We start from the raw sequence: 23,875 nt of genomic DNA, 5'->3' as shown, positions 1-23,875 counted from the left end.
AAACTGTAAACCTTGCGGAAACTAACCGTGCGGCGAGGAACTGCTGCGGGAAGGTGAGATCTGCGAGGTTCGGGACTTGATCTGCGATGTCTAAAGGCTGAAAACTGAAAACACTGGTGGTTCTTGACTTTCCGTCACGAGGAATCTGCAAAACGCTAGGTGTGTAGCACATGCAAAAACGCTAGGGGCTGAAATTGGTCTTTTTGTCGCTGTGGTTCTGCAAAGGCAAAAACGCTAGGCTGATCTGCTGTGTCTAACTGTTGCCGGGTTGATCTGCCATGCAAAACGCTGGGGCTGATCTGCAATTGGAGAAAACGCCAGGCTGTCCTTGGCTGAAAACGCTAAGTCTCCTGCCCCGGGGGGGGGGGGTTCTACTGAGAAGTTGCCTGTTGGGCGTGGACTCCTGCTGCCTCTTCTGACATTTAGTGCTAACTTTGGTTTGCTTATATATTTTCTTACCCAAATTGCCCTACCTACTTTTGTTGGAAAGTCACTTAAATTAATAAGTGAAAAATGTCAAAAATAGAGAAAATAGGCTAAATTCACTGGAAAATTCCCCTAAGTGATCCTAATGGATTCTGATGGGAATACTGATGATCATGTTGTGTGCAACCAGAGGATATGCATCTATGCTAAGTGACTGGGCATGCACGGTCTACGAATAGACTCACAAAAGTGCCACATCACTTCTAATCTAGACTGACTGGACTGACTAAACCCTGATCATGCTGTAGCTTGTCCACGGACACATAGGGTTGGATGTGTCACGTGACATCCCCTCCTTTTCAAAGTGAGGTACTGGTACCGAACTGTATGGCGTCGAGGGAGATCGCCAATAGCATCCGGAATCCTGGAAGGGACTCTTCGCCGGCCCACTCTGATGTGTGGGTCGTACGGTACTTGAACTTCATAAAGGTCTACAACGCTTGCTTCTTTGGCCGCGCCGAAAGCGACAAAGTCTTCTGTGGCTCCTTCGATGCTTCAACTTCATCTAGAGGCATGCTTCTTTCTTCTTCAAGAATCTCGATGGCTGAAAATTCCTGAAACCATTTCCAACACAAAACCATGAACATATCCATTCCATGTAAAGTGAGTGGAAAAAATCTTGTCTTCGCTAAAGACTGTGTATGCAATGTAGATGAACATAGAGACAGAGTGACAACCCGTTCATCAAACATATGCAAACAATGAGATCGAATCTTTCTCTTATAATCTAGAGCAATCAACTGTGGCAAAACACCATGGAAATGCCCACGCGTGGTGCTCATACTTTCATGTGCTCTTTCGGAAACTGTGTCATGCCAACAAAGAGACATGGAATGTGACTTTCTTACATACATACTTTTCAGCTTTTCAAGAAAAATCCGCATACATTCGTGCTCATCCATGAGAGAAACGTGCTCAACATACAATATGTCATGCCTAGGAAAAGGGATCACATAATGATGCTGACTAAAATACAGGAAACGATCACGAAAAGAAACATTCGAACAATGTGTGCGTATCAATCATGCGAACACATAATACTTCCTGTGAGGGTTCTTTGGACCTAGGCTCGAGAGCCAAGATCGCTTCTTCCTGAATGATCGAATTGTATTGTGGGGGTTCTTTGGACCTTGACTCGAAAGCCAAGATCGCTTCTTCGTGATTGATCGAATCTACAACGAGGTTAGGTTCGCTAGAAAAAGCATCCACTAACACATCATTCTTATGAACAATCACGTCATCTTCATGCAACTCATCATGCTTGTGAGAAATCACATCTTGATCATGCAAATCATCATGCTCGTGAGAAATCACATCTTGATCATGCAAATCATCATGCTCATCATTATCATTCAAATCATCATGCAAATCATTGTCATTCAAAGCATCATGCAAATCATGTGTGTCTTGCTTTGGAGAAGAAGAGACTGAGATAGTCTCCTTTTCCCGAATCTCTTGCATCTGTGCCTGAACTTGAGAAAAGAGTCGCAAGAATTCTTTCATGTGTTGGTCGCTCTTTTCTTTCATGGCTTTGTTCTCGCGATCAAATTCTGTTTGTCTTGCTTTGTTCTCGCGATCAAATTTGGCTTGACTTTCTTTTTCTTCCAAGTCGTACTGACGCTCTATGGCTGCCATTTCTTCTTTGTATTCACAATCTATGGCTGCCCTTCGTTCTTCGTAGGCCTTTCTTTCTGCTTCTCTTTCTGCTTTTTTTTCTTCGCGTTCTAATTGCCTTTCCTTAAACAACTGCTTCGACTCCTCCATAAGAGTTAGTGCAATCCTTGGCGTAGATGGGGAAGGGGGAGGGTCGGAAAACCCTCCTGGTGGGGAAAATTCTTCTTCGCCTCTCTCATGCTCATCACCTCCAAGCGAAGTATCCATTCCGCTTCGAGTGATGACCATCCACTGAAGTCGTGGGTGCTTGTGGTTCTTCGGGTCTTGGGTTCTTAAGTTCACGAGGAACTTGGGTTCTTGGGGGTCTTGGGTTCTTAAGTCCACGAGGAACTTGGGTTCTTGGGGGTCTTGGTTCTTGAGGTTCTTGAGGTTTTCTTTCGCTTGCAAACTGCGTTTGAGAAGGATCTTCTCTTCACCCGAGTTCTACTCCTTTCCGCAGGCACACCCCTTGGCGGCCTTGCGCTCACACCAAGGTTGCTTTTTCCCACCTCACTCGATTGGCCGGCCACTAAGTACACGGTCCGCTCTCAATGAGTAAAAAGAGACACAAGGGAAGGCTGGACAAGCCTTTCTTTCTTGGGATTCCTGTCACTCTTCAAAAACACAATTAGGAATCGAAATTCGACATGCCCAAGCGAACTTGGGTTTGTGCGACCGCAACAAGCAAAAAAAATTATGTGGTTCTTGTGGTTCTTTCCTTGAGTGATACAGAACACTGCCAAAGCTCTAATACCAATGTAAGGTGCAGCGGAATGAATGTTTGCGCTTTGCTCAAGATGAGTGCTCCGAACTGTGCTCAAGGTTCCTTTTAGTTCTTATGGAAGGGAGAGCCTTCCGTTCTTAATGAGAAAATGCTATGATCACAAACAAAGTGAATGGACACTGTGTGTGCAAGTGTATGAGACTGAGAGATAGAGAGAGAAGAGAGATACGACACCAGAGACGTTGTAAAACCCTCCTCCGAAGGCCCCACTCGGCAAGTGGTCTACTTATGATTGCACAATCTGGTACAAACGGTATGCATGAGACTAATGCAAGTCTAGGCTATGTCGACGATGACGACGGTGATGACGAAGTCGACCTAATGGCTGAAATCTGCAATCTTTCTACTGCTGTCCAAAAACGCTATGGGCTGAAATCTGCTAATCTTCTATCAATTGAATTCTGACTCTATGTTGATGACGATGTCGATGGCGACGATGCGACGACGACGCGTTGAAAACGCAGATGCTGAAATCTGCGTTTTCCGGGCTGAAACTGTAAACCTTGCGGAAACTAACCGTGCGGCGAGGGACTGCTACGGGAAGGTGAGATCTGCGAGGTTCCGGACTTGATCTGTGATGTCTAAAGGCTGAAAACTGAAAACGCTGGTGGTTCTTGACTTTCCGTCGCGAGGAATCTGCAAAACGCTAGGGTGTGTAGCAGATGCAAAAACGCTAGGGGCTGAAATTGGTCTTTCTGTCGCCGTGGTTCTGCAAAACTCTAGGCTGATCTGCTGTGTCTAACTATTGCTGGGTTGATCTGCCATGCAAAACGCTGGGGCTGATCTGCAATGGAGAAAACGCCAGGCTATCCTTGGCTGAAAACGCTAAGTCTCCTGCCCGAGGGGGGTTTCTGCTGAGAAGTTGCCTGTTGAGCGTGGAACTCCTACTGTCACGGGGACGTGGCAACTGTTAACTATGTCACCAGGACGTGGCAACTGCTAACTTTAGTTGTTGGTTTCTTTCCAAGGGGTTTTGTTTTATTTTTGAGACCCTCTTCTTGAAGTAGCAAACGGTCGGACATTGCATGGCCAATGTGAACGGTAGTTTCACCCGCAGATGGGTAGTGGTCGGCACTAGAATTCGTATGGTAAGAGGATGTCTAGACTCAAAGCAAGATCATATAGGTTCCCCCCCGTCGCACTTAGCAAGTTGGTGGATACTAGAAAGTGAACTCAATAAAGGCCTAAAGTCAAGGTGTGACTACCAACTGAAAGTATCCAATAGTTGGGCCACATTGCATTTTTGGATGCGGTCCCAATGAGGATAGATGGTCAGAAGACCAATGGGAGCCCAAGGGAAGCATCTCCTAAAATTTAGGGAACTGCTATTTTGGGCCGAGAAATGTGTTCGCGTCATTACCTCCGGCATGACTCGGGGAACATTTTACAACTCTGCCGCGAAGTCAACTGGGCAACCGGTCATGATATTTTTAAGCGGCGAACCCGAAACGGAAAAATGCTTGTAAATGCGCCAAGTGGCACATTTCTGTACACTTGCCTCTCAAGGGAAAAATGGGCGCTGAATTTTAAGCTGGGAGAGGGCCTCTTTTGCATTCTGTCACAGGTTAAGAGCTATGGAGTGCTTCCTTTTCCCTCTTATGTACAGCGCGGTGCCAGGAGTGATGCCCTGCACGCTACGCACTGCCCTCTCTCTCCCCTACGAGCAGTATGTTATGCCCCACTAGTGGGCTTTTCATTTGACCAATGTACAGTTATGTGGGTTCATGCGAGATTGCCGAGGCAAGAGCCTCTTGCACGGGTACTGGATTAGCTAGCGGCTAATCCCCCGCAGGTACAGGTGAATTTGGAGAGGTTTCACGCTCGAAATCTCGTCCGATTCAAAGGGCAAGTAGCCCTACAGGTGCGGGAGCTCGAGGTCTTGCTACAGATGCGATCGGCACGCAGAACGGAGCCCAAAAAAGGGAATTACAGCCTGCTGTGTATTTTTGCAGGTTTAGGGTTTCGGTCCGTTTAAACGGACCCTAATACCCCCAGGAGGTTCGGGGACACAAGGGGACCGCTGTACAGGTGAACTGGCGCATTTTCGGGGCAGAAAACAGAGAATTCAGCGTGCTGCAGATTCTCGCCAGGTTTTGCAAAGTGTCTGTATGCGTCGGGAAAGTCACCTATTGCGTGGGGATACTGATTGTGAAGCGTCCTAGTACAGTTATGCTGCCGAAATCGGGCCAGAACGGGTGTTTCTTAGCCTAGATTATGCGGGGCAGCTTGTAGGAGAACACAGGTTTTATTCCCTCTGTTAAAGAATAAAGAAATACCGAAAGGGGCGCCAATTTTGGGGCCTACAGGTTGTCGGCGTTGCTCGGAGCATTCTAGCTCCAGAGCTGTGTGTGTACTTAGGTGTTAATCCTCGTTACAGGTTACCTTTGCAAAGTACTCTGTGTGTGTCTAAAGTAAAGAATTTCGGGTGAAAGCCAACGTCTACCGCCTACGGGCCGGTTTCACCTGCTGCCTCTTCTGCCATTTAGTGCTCACTTTGGTTTGCTTATATATTTTCTTACCCAAATTGCCCTACCTACTTTTGTTGGAAAGTCACTTAAATTTAATAAGTGAAAAATGTCAAAAATAGAGAAAATAGGCTAAATGCACTGGAAAATTCCCCTAACTGATCCTAATGGATTCTGATGGGAATACTGATGATCATGTTGTGTGCAACCAGAGGATATGCATCTATGCTAAGTGACTGGGCATGCACGGTCTACGAATAGACTCACAAGTGCTAGATCACTTCTAATCTAGACTGACTAGACTGACTGAACCCTGATCATGTTGTAGCTTGTCCACGGACACATAGGGTCGGATGTGTCACGTGACAATGAATAATTGATGCAATGTACAATGGGGGCAATGGGTCTCATATATAGCCACCTCAATAAATTGCCCTACCCAGACTTTGACAAATAAGTAAAATAAATACCTAAACGCCAAAATAAGTAATGAAATCACATTGGGAAGTTCACTTGAGATGCCATAACACCCTCTCTGCAACTCATAGTGGACATAAATGGTGAGACCAAGTAGATGAAGAAGCTACCATGGACACCCCACTAGGGGTACCTTCCACTGGATACACCTCGGTTTTGCTACCCTCAACTTTGTACCTTAGAAGAATGCCATCTTGAGCATCGATTGCCTTTTAGAAAATTGAACTGAAGACCACACTACGTCCAAGAATTCCCATTCATGAACTGTGAACACATCACGTCTAAAATACTCCAAGCTAATGAGCTTTGGAACATATCCTGTCCATAATCCGGCCAACAACAATGAATTGGTGCACTAATCCATAGTGTTTTAGATACGTGTGATTGGTTCCCTGCCAGATGCATGTGCCTTGAACTCCGACCAACGGGTTCAAACACCGATAACTTGAACTCCAACACAGGGGTCCAAATTATAGAGCATTGTTTGCCCCTCTCTGCCACTCACAAGCCTCTCTCTGGCTGAAGCTGGTGACGGCAAGGGTCTCCATGTGACCAGAAGGTGGGAGTCCTTGCCAATGTAGTCGCCAACACTCTTTACTGTCCTTTCCTGAGTCACTATCACTGCTTTCCTCATGATGCTTGCTTTTGCTTTTGAGCTTTGTAGAATCTCTGTCTTTGCCTTTATATCTACAATCTTTCAACAAAGGACCACGCTTTCCACAATTGTAACAACAGATCTTGGTCTTCTTTTTGGAATCCAAAGCAGCAAGTGCTTCCACACCTTTCTCAAAAATCTAAATTTTGCCTTTAATTATCAACACGGCTTCCTCCTCAATGAGAAAAGAGCTGAGATCATCAAATTCTAGCTTTTCCTTCGCGAATTGTAGCCAAAGTGTCCTTCATACGCCTCACGTAGCTTTGTGAGAACCAAAGCAGCTAACTGAGTACTAGTCAGTGCACTTTTCATAGCTGATAGTTGATCATGAATAACTTCATAAGAAATGATTGCATGGAACTTCCTCATGGAAACTTGATGGCAAATAATTGTCCAAGAAGAGTGACTGCTCGCATCGTAGAATCCCGATCAAACATTCCAACGAGCTTGAACCACATATCGTTGGCAGTCTTCAAAGTCTGAATGGCTGGAGAAATTTCCTTTGTAAGAGATTTCGCAATGGCCGACATTGCCTTCGCATTACAAGCATGCCATACGACACACGATTTTTGATACTCGTCATCTTGAAGGCGGGTGTACCTATTGTTGGAATCCCTTGTAGGACGAGGCTCCGAGCCATCAACAACTATGTCCCATAAGCCTTTCCGTGAGAACCAGAGTTGCATAATCAAGTTCCAATGGGCATAGTTATCGCCATTCAGTTTGTCGTTGGCGCTCGAGCAAAGGGGTGCCATTCTAAAGTTACAAGACCTGGAATTTGGTGTTCCTTCTCGCACTCCAAGGGGTGGCCGTGCACCACCTCCCAAGCTACTACAATAAATCCTTCAAGGCTCCTTCAAGTCTACCCACTACTCAAATTTCCCTTTTGAAACCTCTATCTCACTTCCCAAAGCCAGAAAAACCTCCTCCGATGCCCCTCGCTTAGGCTATCAACACCCAAAGCAAAATTGGCTCCAGAGTTTTAAAACACAGCAAGGAGAGAGGTGCAAGGGAGGGATGCGTTTTAAAACGCAATGGGCAGAAGAGGGGGAGTAGCGTCGGCTACATTCTATAGTAGGCAGCACTGCAGAGGGAGTATGTTAAAACGCACGGCGGGAAGAGGACGACACTTTGTCGATGCCGGCTCAGGAGCACTTGCGAACTCTAGCATTTTAAAACGCTAGCGACAGCGCTAGTTGAGTGGCACGCACGGGGAGAAACAGCGAGGAAACGCCAAGGGCCTCCGATAGCAAGCGTTTCAAAACATTAGAGGCAGAGATGGAGATAATTAGCCCCGGCGACAAGGGAGGCAATTTACTTCACGGCTTCTTCTTCTCAACGTGCTCATTCTCCACCAAGGGCTCTGATACCATGTCAAAGTCGACGATGCGTAAGCGTAGAGACCAAGGAGTGTGAGCAAGAGAAAGAAAGAAAGAAAGCTTTTTAACGTCTATGTGAGGCCAAAGTCGGCCTATGAGACAAATCAAGTATACATGTGTCTATGTCCTCAGTCTATTGGAAAAGACAAAATAGTTCAAATTGGTACAAAATAAAAGAGAGAAGGACCTCTGGTGGGTGATGAGATCTATGGGGATGGGTGGAGCTCTAGTACTAGGGATATGTGCATGTTGATATGTTGAGGGTATGTAGCACAACCATGCAAATGCATCAATCTAGCTAACTCCATCCTGTGCTAATGGGGGGGTGTAAAATGTAGTACATGGAAGGGTCATGAGCAAGGGCTGCCTTGATGAACGTCTCTAGGTGCACCATCATCTCGGCTCGTCTCTCCTCAACAGCTCGATGTGCTCGAGTCTGAATCTCCTCGATCTGTCTGCGGTGGACCTTTGGTAGCCCGTGGACGTCGTCTAGCCCGGCTCGCCTCAGCGTGCTTAAGGGTCACTCCCCTCGGTGGGTCTGGGAGTGAGGGTGTAGCTCTCTGAAAGAAATTTGTAAGTTGTGATTGTCTCCCCCCCCTCCCGCCCCCCGAGTCTCTAAGCGTGGTCGTTGTATGAACCCGTCCTCCTGTATGGTAAGAAAATGGTCTTTGTAGTGTGACATCTTCCGCCAGAGGGGAGATGTGATCCAACTCCATCTGACACAGAGTTGGCAGGTCAGATCACTATGTTTCTCTCACTATGTGAGAGATGATGCTAAGGGGAGTAGGGGTCGTATTGCCTAGGGCCCACTGGCTATCTGTCAATCCAAGTGCCCACACTTTTGTTGCATACATCAAGCATGGAGTGACTAATGTGTCGAATAGCCACCCCTTCGTGCGGAGCTCCTGAAAGTGTGCCTGATGGTATCTCCGCTCTAGCATAGCCAGTGCTACGTATCCTCTAGTGAGTGTCAATGGCGGCCTATGCCATGGAGAAGGGTCCCTATCTGCTGGTGAAGGTGACTCCAGGTAGATGTAGGAAGGTGATCACCTCTACTCTGTGGCTGCTCGTCGGACTGCTCTCGAGGTGTGGAAGATCATGATCTTGGTTTTCCCAATTCGTTGTGAGTCCCCTGTCTGTACAAAACTCATCCAAAGCTCTCAGATGTCTCTATAGGCCCTCTAGTGACTCTGAAATCAGTACGATGTCATCAGCATATAGCATAATGTGGATTGTGGTACCAGCTAGGTCCGCTCCTACCCCTCCCGCTCGTAGGATGTAGTCGGAGATCTCGTCGATGTAGAGTCCGAAGAGGGTTGGGGAGAGGGGACATCCTTGCTTAACACCAATGGTGCTAGCAATAGACTCTGACATACCGCCTGAGCAGCGAACTCTCCCAGTCACTCTCATAGAGAGCATAGATGGCCCATATCATCTCCGAAGGTATCCCCAAACATTGAAGTCGTCGAAAGAGCCTCTCCCGTGGGAGTCGGGAAGGTGTCAAAACGCTTTGCGGAAAGCCACAAAGCACCTATAAAGCCTCTTCTTTCGCACCTTTGCCCCATCAATGAGGCAGCGTAGAACAAAGATGTGGTCGATAGTGGAGAAGGTCCGCTTGAACCCTACCTGCTGGCCAAAAGCCCGTAGGCCCTCAGCCTCCCCATAAGAACTAAGCTCAGCCTCAGGACTGGCCCATATAGTTTGGCCATCGTATGGCCAATCATGATAATCCTGTAATTCCCTGGCTCCAAGGTGTCTCCAGACTTGTGGATCGGCACAATGGTGTACTGGTCCACTCCTATGGGAAGCCCTCCCCTATAGCCCGATTGAATGCATGTGGGATCAACGGGGCTATCGTGGCGGCTACATAAATGAGGTGCTCACTCTGTAAACCTTTATGATCTTATGATCGGCGGTGCTGTAGTCGGTGGATGGCCTTCTTGACTGTCTCCTTTGTGAAGGAGGAGCTCGTGGGTCGAGGCCTGGGAGGTTGTGGAATCGGAGGCTGGTTTGGCACCTCATAGAGTCTCTCTACATAGTTGTGCCACACATGTGGATCCTCAATGGGGCTAGTCGGTCGTGACTCCTGGAGGGTGCGGTGCACCATGCTCATGAATAGGTGGTATAGCTCTAGCTCTTGTACAGAGAGAGCGAGAGAGAGAGAGAGAGAGAGAGAGAGAGAGAGAGAGAGAGAGAGAGAGAAATGAAATGAAATGTTATATTAACGTCTTCAAAAGGCCATAGTGACCTATGAGACTCGAAAGTTACAAAGTGGTGGATCTGATACAAAGTCAGAGTAACAAAATAACCTAACAACAATACAAAACAAAGATATATACTATGGGGTCCTAAGTTGGTCGATGTGCCAAGCAAAAAACTAAGCCAAAAATGGGCGGCTTGTTGGGATAGCTGAATCGCAAGAGATCTAGCATCGGTCGTTGGCGAATCTCATCAATTTCCTCCATAGTTAGTAGTCTGACCGGGCGTCGTGCATGCCTGGTCAGCGCGCTCCGAATTTCCTGTCGTAGCCTCCGTCGATGCTGTGTAGTTCTTCGCAGTCGCGGGCGCATGGATTTCCCCAGTTCAATTGCTTGGTCAATCAGTGTGCCTCTGGTGTGAGACGAGGGGGAGCTCTGCTCTGGGAGTGGCTTTTGCGGTTGTCCCGTGTCTGCTCTGAAGAAGTCTGTGATCCGTCTTTGGGACTGGCTAGCCTCGTCATTCATCAGGCTATCTCTATGTCTTCGCAGCTCGAGCAAGAGCAAACCCAGACATCTCTGATCTTCGTATCCCATGACTCTTGAGAGTGGTCCAAAACCCTCTCTGAACAAGCAATGGAAGCGGTCTCGTATCTCGTAGTAGACGGGGCAGCGGCATGTATAGTGTAGCTCTGTCTCAGGTTCCATGTTACACAAGGGGCATGTCCTGTCCTCTGCTGGTACTCCGCTGTATCTCCCAGTCTCATTCCGCAACTGGTGAGAAGATGTGCATAACTGGCCAATAGCACATCGTATCCCATGAGACGAGTGGGTATCCATGTATCTGGGTCTCGTCACAAAACCATCTTCCGTAAGCTGGAGAAGGTGGTCTCTGTAGAAAGCCATCTTCGTGCCCAATTCCTATGCTGGGTCTCGTCACAAAACCGGGCCTCGTCACAAAACCATCTTCCGTAAGCTGGAGAAGGTGGTCTCTGTAGAAAGCCATCTTCGTGCCCAATTCCTATGCTGGTTGTATCCATGTCCTCTTGGTGTCTAGCTGGGTCAGGTCTTGGCGGATGAGCTTGGTGATCTCTGACTGTGTAAGAGTGAGAGATGGTGCATCCAATGAGTAATGGAATGGTGGCAGCCTGTCTATGCTGAACCCATGTGCCTGAAACAATGATGTCATCTCCCCATACCAGCATGTTGTATCTCCTTGTATGGCTAATTGTCGAGAGGATTCAAGTGCTATGCGAGCATATCTGTTTCTAGGAAGTTCCCATGTGCGGTTTATGAAGGAGACTGATCTGGTGAGCGCCTCCACCACTAGTGGGGGGCCGCTAGCTCTGCTCGGATAATGGCTCGTGGTACTCATGCCTTGGCTCTAATGAGCCGCAAGATCATAGAGACAAGAGGTTTCTCCATGTTCCCCCATCCGTCGGTGCGACCCGGCCTCCCATGGTGATCCAGTGAAGGTCCCCATATCTCGGTTCCATAGAGCAATGCTGAAGCCACCAAGGTGTCAAAGAGCCAGAGCTTCGTCTGGGGCTCCTGAAACTGAAACCTACGAACACATCCTCTCCAATCTACCCAATGTTGCGTGGGCTCTAGTAAGTCTGGTCTCAGCTGCTCTTCTGAGTGAGAATGCAGGTCTGCTAAAAACCACTCCAAGGTAAGTGTAAGCGTCTGTGTACACCACAGTCTCCTGGCGTTATGTGAATGTAGGTGCTGACCTCCTGATCCACTGTGGGGTGATATTAAACACTATAACCTTGGTTTTACCCAGGTTGACAGATAAACCACTTTCGTGGGCAAACGTATGCAAAGCATCCAATTGACGTTGCATTCCCTCTGGGGATTCAGAGATCAACACTATGTCATCAGCATATAACAAAAGTGGAATCCATGTCCCTGCCAACTTAGCACCTTTATCCCCATCGTTGTCAATGTGTAGTCAGAAACCTCATCCACATACATACCGAAAAGAGTAGGAGAGAGCGGGCAGCCCTGCTTCACCCCAATAGTGGAGTGAACCAATGTAGAAAGTCCCTCCGGGGTGCGTACATGCCCTACTACTGATCTGTACAATGCCATGGTCCCCCAAATGAGTTCTTTGGGTACTCCCATTTCCTGTAATCTGCGCATCAGTCTAGCTTTGGGTACTGTGTCGAAAGCTTTGCGGAAGTCCACAAAGCTACAATAGATCCGTCTCCCATGAGATCTGCCTTCCTCGATGATGGCCCTGAGTGTCAGGGTATGGTCAAGAGTAGAGAAGCCCCTCCGGAATCCTGCCTGCCCAGTTGCGCGTATTCCCTCCCTCTCTGCCCATCTACTCAATTGTTGCTCAAGAATGGATGCATACAACCGTGCCCGTGTGTACCCAATCATAATAGTGCGATAATTCCCAGGCTCCATGGGGTCTCCTGATTTGAAGATAGGTACGATCGTAGATAGGCTCCAAGTGTCCGGTAGGCCCTAACACATGGCACAGTTAAACATAACTGCTAGAAGCTCTGCTAGTAGGTCTTTGGCATGCATGAAATGCTCAGCGACTAGGCCATCATGATCATATGCTCTCCCGGTCTTCATCCTGTCAATAGCTTTCTTCACCATCTCAGCGGTGAAAAAGACACATGCGTGTGGGCATGGATCGAGGGGGTTGGGGAGGGGCGGCTATCCAGGTACTGTGTACAAAGATGATGCGTACTGACCCCAGGTCTCTGCGGAGGAAATAGCAGGGGGAGGGGGGGGGGGGGGAAACTGCTCATGAAAGAGCCGCCACACCTCACGTGAGTCCTAACTCAAGAATAGCTGATATAGATCCTGCTCGAGTCGAACCAAAAAAGCCCTCTTCTTCCACCGCACCAGGCATCAGAAGTCAATCTGTGACTGTCTGTGAGTGACGTCCCCCAACAACACCTCCCTCTGAAGTCTGGCTCTAGTCTGGCGGCACTCCTTATCGTACCAGCTATTCTGAGGCATGCTCCCTGCTCGACGGCTCTGCTCAGGCTTGGTGTGTGGGTATGCTTTTGCTGCTGCCTCATGTAATGTCTGTGTCAGTATAGTAGTTAGCTCCTCCAGAGGTCGCCCCGGGTCCTCAGTGCATAGGCGTCTGTAGATTCCGTCCATGTATACAGAATCCGTCTCCCGTGTGAATGTGTAGCGAGTCGGGGCTGCTACTCGTGGCCTGTGTGCTACACTGAACTAGAAGGAGATGGTCATCGACACCAGAGCATGATCCACTGCGACCCCGACCAGTCTGGGCCCAACTTTGAGATCCTGGATACTAGAGATGAGATTCGTTGTGCCATGACATAGTCCACAGTGCTGGCTCCATGTCTGTGTGGGAAGCATGTAAAACCTCCCGCAGCAGGAAATCTCTGTAGGCCGTTCAAGATGGCCAATCCATGTGCAGTGCCCATGTCTATCAGGTGTCGCCCATGTTCAGTATATTCCATGTGTGATAGTCTGGAAAGGCCCGTCTCTGCAACATCTAGCTCTTTTAGCATCTCCTCTGAAGTATCATAAAACACTGCCTGGTGATGGGCAGTCCTAGCATTGAAGTCCCCTAGGATCATAATGTCACCATCCCTAGAGAACTCCCATATGTCATCATCCAAAATAGAGAAAGGGGACTGTTCTCTGGGTGATGCATAAACTGATGTACTCGGGGGAAAGTAGCAAATAGCTAGATAGAGGTATCTGCCTGTCTCTGCTTTCAGTCTCACCCACATGTACCTAGCCTGCTCGTCCCTGCGGGCTATGTGTATCAGTGGCTGCAGATCCTCTCTAAATAACACTGTCACTCCCCCCGAGCCCCGCCCTCTGTGCTCTGAGCGTGTCTCCTGTCTGTAGGCTGTCTCCCACCTGTATCCACTGATGTGAGGCATAGATTGCCCAGGGGCTTGGTGTGTCTCAGAGTAAAAGATGATGTCTCTTCCAGTAAAGCTATCCTCAAAAGCTCCCACATCAAGACGCATAGATCCATTGCAATTCAAGGCAGCTACTTTGAGTGTGGTCCCATAAGTCTCGCACCGTCATGTGGAGCGTCGCTCTAGTATTACCACTTTTCCGTTTCGGTAAAAAGCGATCTTGCCTTTTCCCCTTGCCGCTCTGATATCCGGCATTACTCCCTGCATATGAGCAATCTACGAGAGGGTGAGATCATCCCCGAGAAAGATGCCAGTCTCTTTAAGAGTTAACTGGTCTTTTCTTCAAGAAGGACTTCTTTGCTTCCATGGAGGGAAAACGGAGGATGAGTGCTCTTTCTTTTGAGGTTTCTCCACTGCTTCCATTTTTCTTTATGTTGCCCACTCTCCATGCCCTTGTGTGCGTCGGCTCATGAATCCCCATCAAGGCTGTGAGTTCTTTTTCTTCTTCGTCCACATTGCCTTTGTCTTTAAGACCGCAAATTCTCACATGTGAAGCGCGCACCCTTCTCCTCTGCTCCTCCTCTAGTGTCTGATTAATGATGTTGTTGGGTGTGGACGTGGGCGTTATCTCCTTGCCTTTCCCTTTCTTGGCCACCTTGATCCATTTCTCGGCTTCGTCCGCCTTCTGTTGAGTTTTGGTAAGAACATCCACCCAAGAAGTCGTCATTTCTTTGTGCTGCTCTTCTCCCTCTTTGATGGCCTGTACTTGCTCCTTGATCGTGTTGATTTCTTCGATTACTGAGGGTTGCAGTTCGCCCTCTTCCAGTGTGTTTCTTGATCGTGCTTCGGCGAGATCTTTCTTGAGTGACGCGATCTCTTCCTCTTGGGTCGTCACTCGGTCTTCCAGAGTGCTTATCTTGCTCTCTTGGATCAGCACGCGTCCTTCAGGCATGTTTATTGTACCCCAGAGATTGCGGTTCATCTTGGTAATGATCTCCGTCATTTCCTCTTTGCATTTTTGAATGGCATCCTCTAGGGGGTCGGCTTTATCGTTCATCTTCCTCATGCTTGATCGCCGTCCGCAAGGGGGTGGGGAGAGAGAGGGGGGGGGGGGGGGGGGGGGGGGGCGCGGGGTAGGGGGGAGAGAGAGAGAGAGAGAGAGAGAGAGAGAGAGAGAGAAAATGGAAAAAACGTGATAGAGTGCGGGCGAGAAAGAGAGAGAGAGAGAGAGAGAGAGAAGGGGGGGGGGAAACGCGCGTGGGGTAGGAGAGAGAGAGAGAGAGAGAGAGAGAGAGAGAGAGAGAGAGAGAGAGAGAGAGAGTACGATAGACTTAAATTTAACAAACGATAGACTTAAAAAATGGGGGGTTAAAAGGTTCGTGCGTTAAGAAAATTAATAGCGCCGGAGAGAGAGAGAGAGAGAGAGAGAGGAGAGAGAGAGAGAGAGAGAGAGAGAGAGAGAGAGAGACGCGCAGGGGGCTGGTGCGGGGGCAGCGCGCTAGCAGAGGGCGGGAGTGCAGGGGGCAGCGCTGGTGAGCAGAGGACGGGGGTGCAGGGACAGCTCGCGAGTGGGGGGGGGGGGGGAGCAGGGGGCGGTGGTGCAGGGTCAGAGCGCGGGCGGGGGGCAGGTGCAGGGGCAGCGGCAGCGAGAGAGAGAGAGAGAGAGAGAGAGAGAGAGAGAGAGAGAGAGAGAGAGAGAGAGAGAGAGAGAGAGAGAGAGAGAGAGACAGTGAGAGAGAGAATAATTGATGCAATGTACAATGGGGACAATGGGTCTCATATACACCCACCTCAGTAAATTGCCATGCCCAGACTTTGGCAGATAAGTAAAATAAATACCTAGAGGCCAAAATAAATAATGGGATCACATGGTATACCAAGATTAATCCAGGATAAGCCCAGATTCACCTTGAAGGAAAGTGCAAGGTATAGACCCATGGTAGTCACCCACAAGACAATATAACCATCAGCTCCATTATGCATAGTATTGACTAAATACCACAACATCCCCACTAACGCCATCAGTGCCCAATAGTGATCACATGGTAGTTCACTTGAGATGCCATAACACGCAAACCCCGCAAAAACTGCAGACTGCAGAGTGTGAGTCAAGGATGGGACATGCAATATATTCATACCAAAAAATGCAAAAGAAATATGTCCCATGCAGCTCTCTCAATGTGCGCAATAGAAGGCATGGCAGAAGGCACAACAGCCTGCCAATCCTCAGATTACATCTTGATAAATTTGCTTGATTGAGCACTTGCATACCTAATTCATATTCGTCTAAGTGTTCAAGCAATCAAATGGTTGTGATCGTTGTAAAAGATAAATGTAATAAATGTGAACCAAAAAAAGTGTCAGAAACCTCCAAAACTAGCACCCAGCATGTGTTCTCAGCAGCAAACGGAATCATATCAACCACGTTGACCAGCACATGCAAGGAAACCTCCATGTGCACTTAAGGCACAAAGATTGTGCAACAAGCAGAAAAAAAAAAATCACAAGCAAAGATATAATATATATGTTAACACATCCATCATTGATCATATCAAACCAGTTGACCAGCATGCACTATGCCCACTTAAGGGGCACAACAAATGTCAAAAAATGGCCATAATTGAATGTGGCCCAGTAAGCAGGAAAAAGAATGTCAGATGCACAAAAAATATATATTAACTCACAAACTGCAACAAGCTGCTTAAGGCGCACAAAATAAACGTAGAAAAATTACCATAATTGAATGCAGCCCACAGCAGGAAAAAGAATGATGCACAAGATAGATATATATGTTTAACTCACAAACTGCCACAGGACTTTAAACATAAAACTCCTTCCATGCCACACAAATGGGTAAAAAATAAACCTGTTTTACACTTGGGATAAGCATTCCAAGCCTCTTCCTCAATTTGCAGACAATTAGCAGGAGCTATTGCAGTGACCCACGAAGGAAATTTGCTGGATGTTAAAAAAAAGGACACTGAGTTTGCCTACTTTTATGTTCAAACTCGGAAGGGTCTGAAGGTAGCAAGGAGTACCTCTGCAAATGATACAGCTTCAGTGTATACTGGCCTTCCCCAAGATCTTCGTCCTTGAAAGGCCTGTTGACTAGCACCTCCACCCCCTCAGTACTAGAGGTATTCTCTTGCTGCATTTTTGTCACCATGTACATCTGGGCAACCCTATACTGTAGAGAAACGCATCACAAATTGGTTATCTCAATTCGTTAGATTGCATACATGAAGTATCTAAATATGGACTTTTGAACATCACAAAAGCTCACATTAGCCTGCCTCTCCACAAAAACATCCTTGCTTGACATTTAATGCCATTTTGACTAGCACTACCACATGTCAAAGTAAGAAGCTGCATGTCCAGCCATGACAATTACAACCGAACTTAGCAAGAGCCTACACATGCCCAACCGAAACCAAAAATGAACATTCATGTCTAAACTAAGAAGCTTTGAGCACTCAAAAAGAATAGTTGCCTGTAAGACCAAAATCTTGAATTCAACATTCTCTTCCATGGTGATATCATGGTAGCCATAGATGCTTTAGAAAAACAAAGATACAAGGGACCAAGATGCAAAGTTGAAAGAAACAGAACCATTAGTCCAAACATGTGATGGACCAGCTCACAACGAGGACACAGTCAAAACTATCACAGAATGGTATCTTGCAACTATAAAGCTGGATGAAGACATGAAATAAAGAACCCAGTTGAGCTCAACTGGGAAAACAGAAGCTTGAAGCACATCAGCAGTCATAAAAATCATGAGAAATTGGCCACTAACATGCCAGATAACTGGCGGGCCTTTTCCTTCTTCACATCATTCCGCAATTCAATGAATGACCAATTAGGCATCAAAGGGTAATAAAGGGAGCAGTGGGCAGTCCCGGAAGAAGCAGCAGTGAAGAAGCTGACCAAGGCAGTTGCTGACATGACAGAGCCGCCACTTAGCAGGAGGCCCCAGATTTTTGTCAAGAGGCAGTGGAAGCAGAGAGAGAGAGAGAGAGAGAGAGAGAGAGAGAGAGAGAGAGAGAGAGAGAGATGAAATGAAATGTTATATCAACTCGTCTAAAGGCCAAAATGACCTATGAGACCAAAGAGTTACATCATGATACAAGGTCTGGATAAAAAGAAAAAAGCTAACTAAACGGAAACACTATTAGAGCTGTAAAAGGTGGGTATGAAGAGCGTGAGGGGTACATATACAAAAAAAAGTGGGTGCGTATCTCAGAGAACAGATACAAAATGGTGGATGTATGTATCAAAATCGGGAGATGACTTGCATCGGTTGGTTCATGATCGTCACTGTCCTCCATGGTGAGAGTCTGCACAGGGCGTCTCCCATGTCTCGCCAATATAGATTTGATCTTCTACTGCAACCTCCTCTGGGAATAGGAGCATCCCCTCATCTTGGGCCTCCTCGATCTCCCCAGCTCTGCTCCTCGATCACTCGGTATACCTCTGCTAGTGATATGCTTTGTATCTCTCTTAAGGCTGCTCTCATCTCTGCTCGATCTCTAGATGGCAAAACACTGTGATCTGTCTTTGGGTGTGTCTCCCTGTCTGTGAGCCCCTCTCTCTCAGTAGCCCTGCTCAATGTCGTTGAATCTACGATAGAGTCCAAGACATCTCTAGATAGAGGCCCAAAACCCTCTCTATCGTAAGCCGTGGGACAAGTGAGTGGCCATGTAGGCAGGCCTAGATAAGAACCCATCCTCTGTGAACTAGAGAAAATGCTCTCTGTATGTAGTCATTTTCATGCCCAACTCTTGTGTAGTTTGCATCCGTGTCCTCTGGGTATTCAACTGGAACACATTTTTGTCGTATAAGTCTAGTGACCTCTCTCCGTGCACACACACACACACACACACAGGGGGATCTTTGGGGTGGTTTTTAGTGGCCCGATTTTCTCCATGAGAAGAGCGGAAGAGGCTAGATTGACTAGAGCTTTGGGAGGTTTGGAGAGGATGTGTTTCGCAGGTTCAGTTCTAGGAGCCTCACACCAAGCTATGGCTTGTTGATGTTACTTACACCACTCTGCTCCACAGGTCTAGGGCATACTTGTACGGCTAGTATGTCCGGGCTGGCCACCCATAGCCTAGGTTGCTCCTTGTCCGGCCGCCCGAGTTTGGGGCCGGCCGCCCACTTTTGTCCTGGCGCCCACATATATTTCCATATATCATTTTTATGTTGGTTCGTGGGGATTTTTATAAGGCCTTGCCCTACCTCCCCTTGGGAACCTATTTATAGGGCCGGGGGGGTACCCACTTCCATCATTTGTATTGAGGTTCTCTTGCTCTAGTAGTCAGTGGGGGGTTGTTCGCCCCCTTTCCTACACATAGCGTTTGTGGTCTTCTCTCTCTCTCTCTCTCTCTCTCTCTCTCTCTCTCTCTCTCTCTCTCTCTCTCTCTCTCTCACGCGTACTCTCACATGGTATCAGAGCCCAGCTCACATGGTATCAGCAGCTTAGGCTTTCCATGGCCTGGGACAACGCATCTCCGCATCAGGTTCTCCTCCCAAGATCAGCATAACCAACGTTTTCATGCAAATTCTGCCAGTGTTTTGCAAACAACCAGGCGCGCGATGAGATCTGCGTTTTTCGTCGTGGAGGATCCCCCTGCACCTCCGTTTTTGCAAACCAGATCAACGCTTTTGCATCAAGTTGCTAGTGCTTCACTTCTGGGATCATTTCATCGCCAGAAACCTCCTTTGCTCCATCTGCATTTTTCAGCCAGATCTGCGTTTTTGGGTTTTCAGCCCATTTTTGGCGGTTTTATTGGTCATTTTGTGTCGTTGACACCTTCCACAAGTTGCTGGGAACCTAGGGTACCCATCAAGCCTTTGTTTTTTCAGCGAACAGAAGGTTTTTGGTGCCAAAAAGTGCAACAAAAGCGGACTACAAATTGACCTGCGTTTTTGCAGGTCAGCAGGAGGGCAGCGCTAAGCTTCTGACCCCGGATCTCGCCACCACCTACCCGGCCTTGGCATCGCCTTGCCGGCGAAGTTCCTCTTCAAATCTACAGATTTCAGCCATTACCCCTTGCTGTTCTCTATTTTCAGCCCATCTGGGGCAGTGACAGTGATTCACCACCCCTCCTACACCCTCTGCACCGCTCCAGACCCTGCCGGGAGCGTAAGAGCACGCTGAAAATCGCTGGACAGCAGCGTTTTCATCACCTCGCAGTTGCGTTTTTGGGTGGACAGCAGACACTTGGCTTGCGTTTTTCACAGAGGATGGAGTTGCCCCTTGTCCGGACACCATCCGGTGGTGGTCCGTGCGGTCTCTCGGCGACTGCTGCAATTTACAGTAGCTTCTACAGTGCAGACTGTTTAGTCTAGCTTTCCTCGATTCGGAGGACGATTACAGCGTAGATTGCTACATCTGGCCTTCCTCGAGTTTTTAGACAGCTTAGCCACCTGGCCACATTGGGTTGCAGGTTCATGCATTGATAGGCTTCCGGTCATTCTCATGGACGGTTCCTGGGCTTCCCCATTTTCTCCAAACGGTTTGATTACAAACACCACAGTCCACAGATCCTATTGGGCAGGACACTTGCAAGTCTATTGGCACTTCTTTTACGACAAGGAGTTGTTTTGACACTCAGTTGGGACCTTCACGCAGTATCTTCACCCTGTATCGGTGGAGTACAGCAGTTTGCTACACTGCTCGTGAGGGCACTTTACCACGGAGATTTCTTGGCGATTTGGAACACCCCAGATTGCTGCTACACTCGCAGATTTCACCGGAGTATTGTCCTTCAGTGGACATCGCAGCAGACATCTTCATCATTTGCCTCACGTCTTCGGCTTCATGCGGTTTGTTCAGCATCAGGTGCTGAGAGGGGGTGTTAGACTTACACCACTCTGCTGCTTCACAAGTCTAGGGCATACTTGTACGGCTAGTATGCCTCCGGGCTGGCCACCCATAGCCTAGGTTGCTCCTGGTCCGGCCACCCGAGTTTGGGGCCAGCCGGCCACTTTTGTCCGGGTGCCAACATATATTTCCATATATCATTTTTCTGTTGGGTCGTAAGGATTTTTATCAGGCCTTGCCCTACCTCCCCATGGGCCACTATTTATAGGGCCAAGGGGTACCCACTTCCATCATCTGTACAGAGGTTCTCTTGCTCTGGTAGTCAGTGGGGAGCTGATCGCCCCCTTTCTGAAATAAGCACAATATCATCCACATACAACAATAAGGGTATCCATGTCCCTACCAACTGTGCTCCTCTATCACCCTCCCTCTCTATGTAGTCTGAAGCCTGATTCAAATATATGCCAAAAAGAATGGGGGATAATGGCCAACCTGCTTCACCCCAATGGTGGAGCGAATAATCTTTGACATCCCCTCAAGCATACGGACTTGTCCAATAACTATCTTGTACAAGGCCATGATCCCCAATGTTTGGGAAAAGTGTCTCAATTCATCCTTCAATGTTACAAAACGGAAACAGCAGGTTAGGACGAGGGTAAAAAGGAAAAAAAACTGCCTAAAATTTGTACAAATTAGTGTAAAAAATGCAATATTACCTACCTAATTTGCAAGCATTCCTATTAGTAATTGCAGTAAAGGGCTTTTTGGATGTTTTGACCCCTGATCCTCTCCCAAATCAGCCCCAAGAAGTATATCTACAAAAGGGTCCCTTAGAGCCATCAAATAGGAGGAACTTCTAGCATTAAATAGAGAGGACAGTTGGAGCCAAGTTATCGATGAGTTGGTTCTTCACTAAAGATACAAATCTTGTAATTGTTTACGCCACGCAGAAGTAAATATCCTCCAGCAAGAGGGTGGGGGTTGGTTGAACCCAAAAGTGATGTTCTCCTTCCCGCATAAACCCTCCCTGAAAGAACCTTCATCATTCTCTCTAATTTCTCCATAAGAGTTAAAGAACATTCTCAAAGTATAAAATGAGTCAAGTAGCTAAGCAACCGAGCAAGGAGTGGTGTTTACATTAGAATGAGAATTGTTCTTGTTTCTTGTGTAGAGTAGGAAATACCGTGAAAGGTGCCTGCTTCAAAACCAGGAGGCTTGTCCATGTCTTTCTATTTTCCTTGTTAGTTGCCATCAAGTGTTGTGTTTGAAAGATACTCTCAAATCATCCCAAGGGTGTGTACTGTGTGTTTCATTGTTGAATTGATTAGGATCCTTTATAATCTAGTATGCCAGATCTTTATGTATGTGTTGTTGCATCAGACCTGGAGGCTCGTGCAAGTCTAAAATGTGAGAGCTTAATGCCGTATGTTGTAAGTGCACTATCTCTGCAATCTCTAGTAACCTTATCATTAGATAAGCTACTCCAAACGATGTGTACCTTTTGCAGTACTTGTTGAGTAAGCTAATCCCCCAGCTTTATAGACGAGTCACAATATTCTACTGTGCGTTCCAAGAGGGGTGAGCACCTCCAAACCTATTATTCAAGCCAAAAAGAGTCCACGTACACCTGTTTAAACACCTGGCATAGTACTCTACACAAATGTATTCAGTGTCTTGCTAGTTCTTGACTTTGGTTTCAAGTTAGGCTTTTACAAGCTATTTAGAGAAGGCAAAAAAATTTCAGGAAAAATAAGTTGTCCACATGTTAACGCCTTTTGCGACCAACTACTCTGTCTTAAGGACTTAACTCAGGATGGTTAAGGCTTTAGGAAACAACTAAGATTCCAACAAACCGGGCCTTCAAAGATCAAAAGAAGCAAGAAGCTTTGCATACAAGGTCTCAACAATAAGCTTAAATAGTTTGAGACAAGACAAAGATCCCAATCAATCATTGCTTGATTACTAGGAATGCAAAGGAATGAGGATGGCAAGAACCCAAGAAACGTACCTCTGCCAAAGATAAAGGCATGACAACTCGGCTGCGAGGTGATCGAGTTAAGGAGGCCATTGTGTGAGAGAAGCAGGAAATCTGAACATTTAAAAGTAAGTCAGAGATGAGAAGGATACAATTCGGTAATCTGAACCATGCTGGAGAGGCCTGTTCAAAGCAGAGGACGCATCTACAGAGAGAGGAGCAAGAGACCCGCCCTTCTCCTTGTATGAGCTACTGCTGATGTGGGTCGCCTTATTTTAGCTTGTCACTGCTAATGCGCACAACCCACCATGGCGTTCCTGCTTCCTTTGCTGCTGTGCTTCTCTAGGAGGCCTCTGCTGCGGTATCGATCTGATGGGGGCAACTCTTCTTTCGTGGGCGATTCTATTCTGAATTTCTCATACGCCAAGGTCTTTTCTTTCTTGTCGAATATGATTGACCTTGCGTTTCTTACTGCTCTTCTGGAAGAGAAACAACAGATTCCTCTATATTTTCTTCTCTGGAGACACCTACGTAATCCAGGACGGCTGACTTTGCGTTCCTCGGGAATGTTTAAAGGGAATAATACTACTACCCTCAGGACAATGCCCCTGTAATTTTAAAACCTCCCAAAATGCCCCTCAAATTTGAACAAATCTTCCCAATATGCCCTTGAAATTTACCATAATTTTTATTATGCATTTTAAATTTTCCAAAATTTCCAAAATACCCCTCAAATTTTTGAAAAGCATCCCTCGATACATTACATTTTAAAACTTCCGATAGAAACAATTGCGGTTGCACTAAATAGACGGCACCTTCAAACTACAATTACGTAGGAGGTAAAATTCCTCAAATATTTGTGCATTCTCGAGTGCACAATTATCCAAAGGTGCTCAACAGCTACGATAGATTAGAGGGTTCTTGGAGGTGGAAAGGAGTGGTTCAAAGACCCCTCAATCAAGCAAGTACGACCATTTTTTAAATAAATTTTTTTAAAAAAATAGCAAATTGTGATGAATTATATTAATCAACCCAAATAGTTACAAGGTCTTGTCATGCTCGTGTTGAGCCATGCCATCATCCAGGGATCCAAATTACATCAGCGAAC

The 23,875-nt window shown here is 47.1% G+C and overlaps 1 protein-coding gene across 5 annotated transcripts in view; it reads right to left on the bottom strand.

Annotated features, from left to right (window-relative positions):
- The window catches only part of LOC147436392 (uncharacterized), a 35,416-nt gene extending 12,101 nt beyond the window's left edge, over positions 1-23,315 (bottom strand). The window contains exons 1-6 of one of the 5 annotated variants that reach the window (XM_086489305.1): positions 22,920-23,314; positions 22,801-22,831; positions 22,291-22,386; positions 21,285-21,407; positions 17,005-17,153; positions 16,833-16,924 (exon numbers count right to left, since the gene is read on the bottom strand). In XM_086489305.1, the coding sequence (XP_086345431.1) occupies positions 16,833-16,924; positions 17,005-17,153; positions 21,285-21,371 (328 nt within the window). In that variant the 5' untranslated portion in view covers positions 21,372-21,407; positions 22,291-22,386; positions 22,801-22,831; positions 22,920-23,314. Of the gene's footprint in view, positions 1-16,832; positions 16,925-17,004; positions 17,154-17,249; positions 17,377-21,284; positions 21,408-22,290; positions 22,387-22,800; positions 22,832-22,919 lie in introns of those variants that run through there. The other 4 variants (XM_086489304.1, XM_086489307.1, XM_086489306.1 and 1 more) reach the window with 4 other exon arrangements.
- Positions 23,316-23,875: the final 560 nt, after the last annotated feature.

The sequence above is a fragment of the Adiantum capillus-veneris genome, chromosome 18, assembly GCF_014529385.1.
Source record: "Adiantum capillus-veneris isolate H3 chromosome 18, ASM1452938v2, whole genome shotgun sequence".
NCBI lineage: Eukaryota > Viridiplantae > Streptophyta > Polypodiopsida > Polypodiales > Pteridaceae > Adiantum > Adiantum capillus-veneris.
Note: the sequence above shows the minus strand (reverse complement) of the source record. Positions and strands in the feature narration are given on the sequence as shown.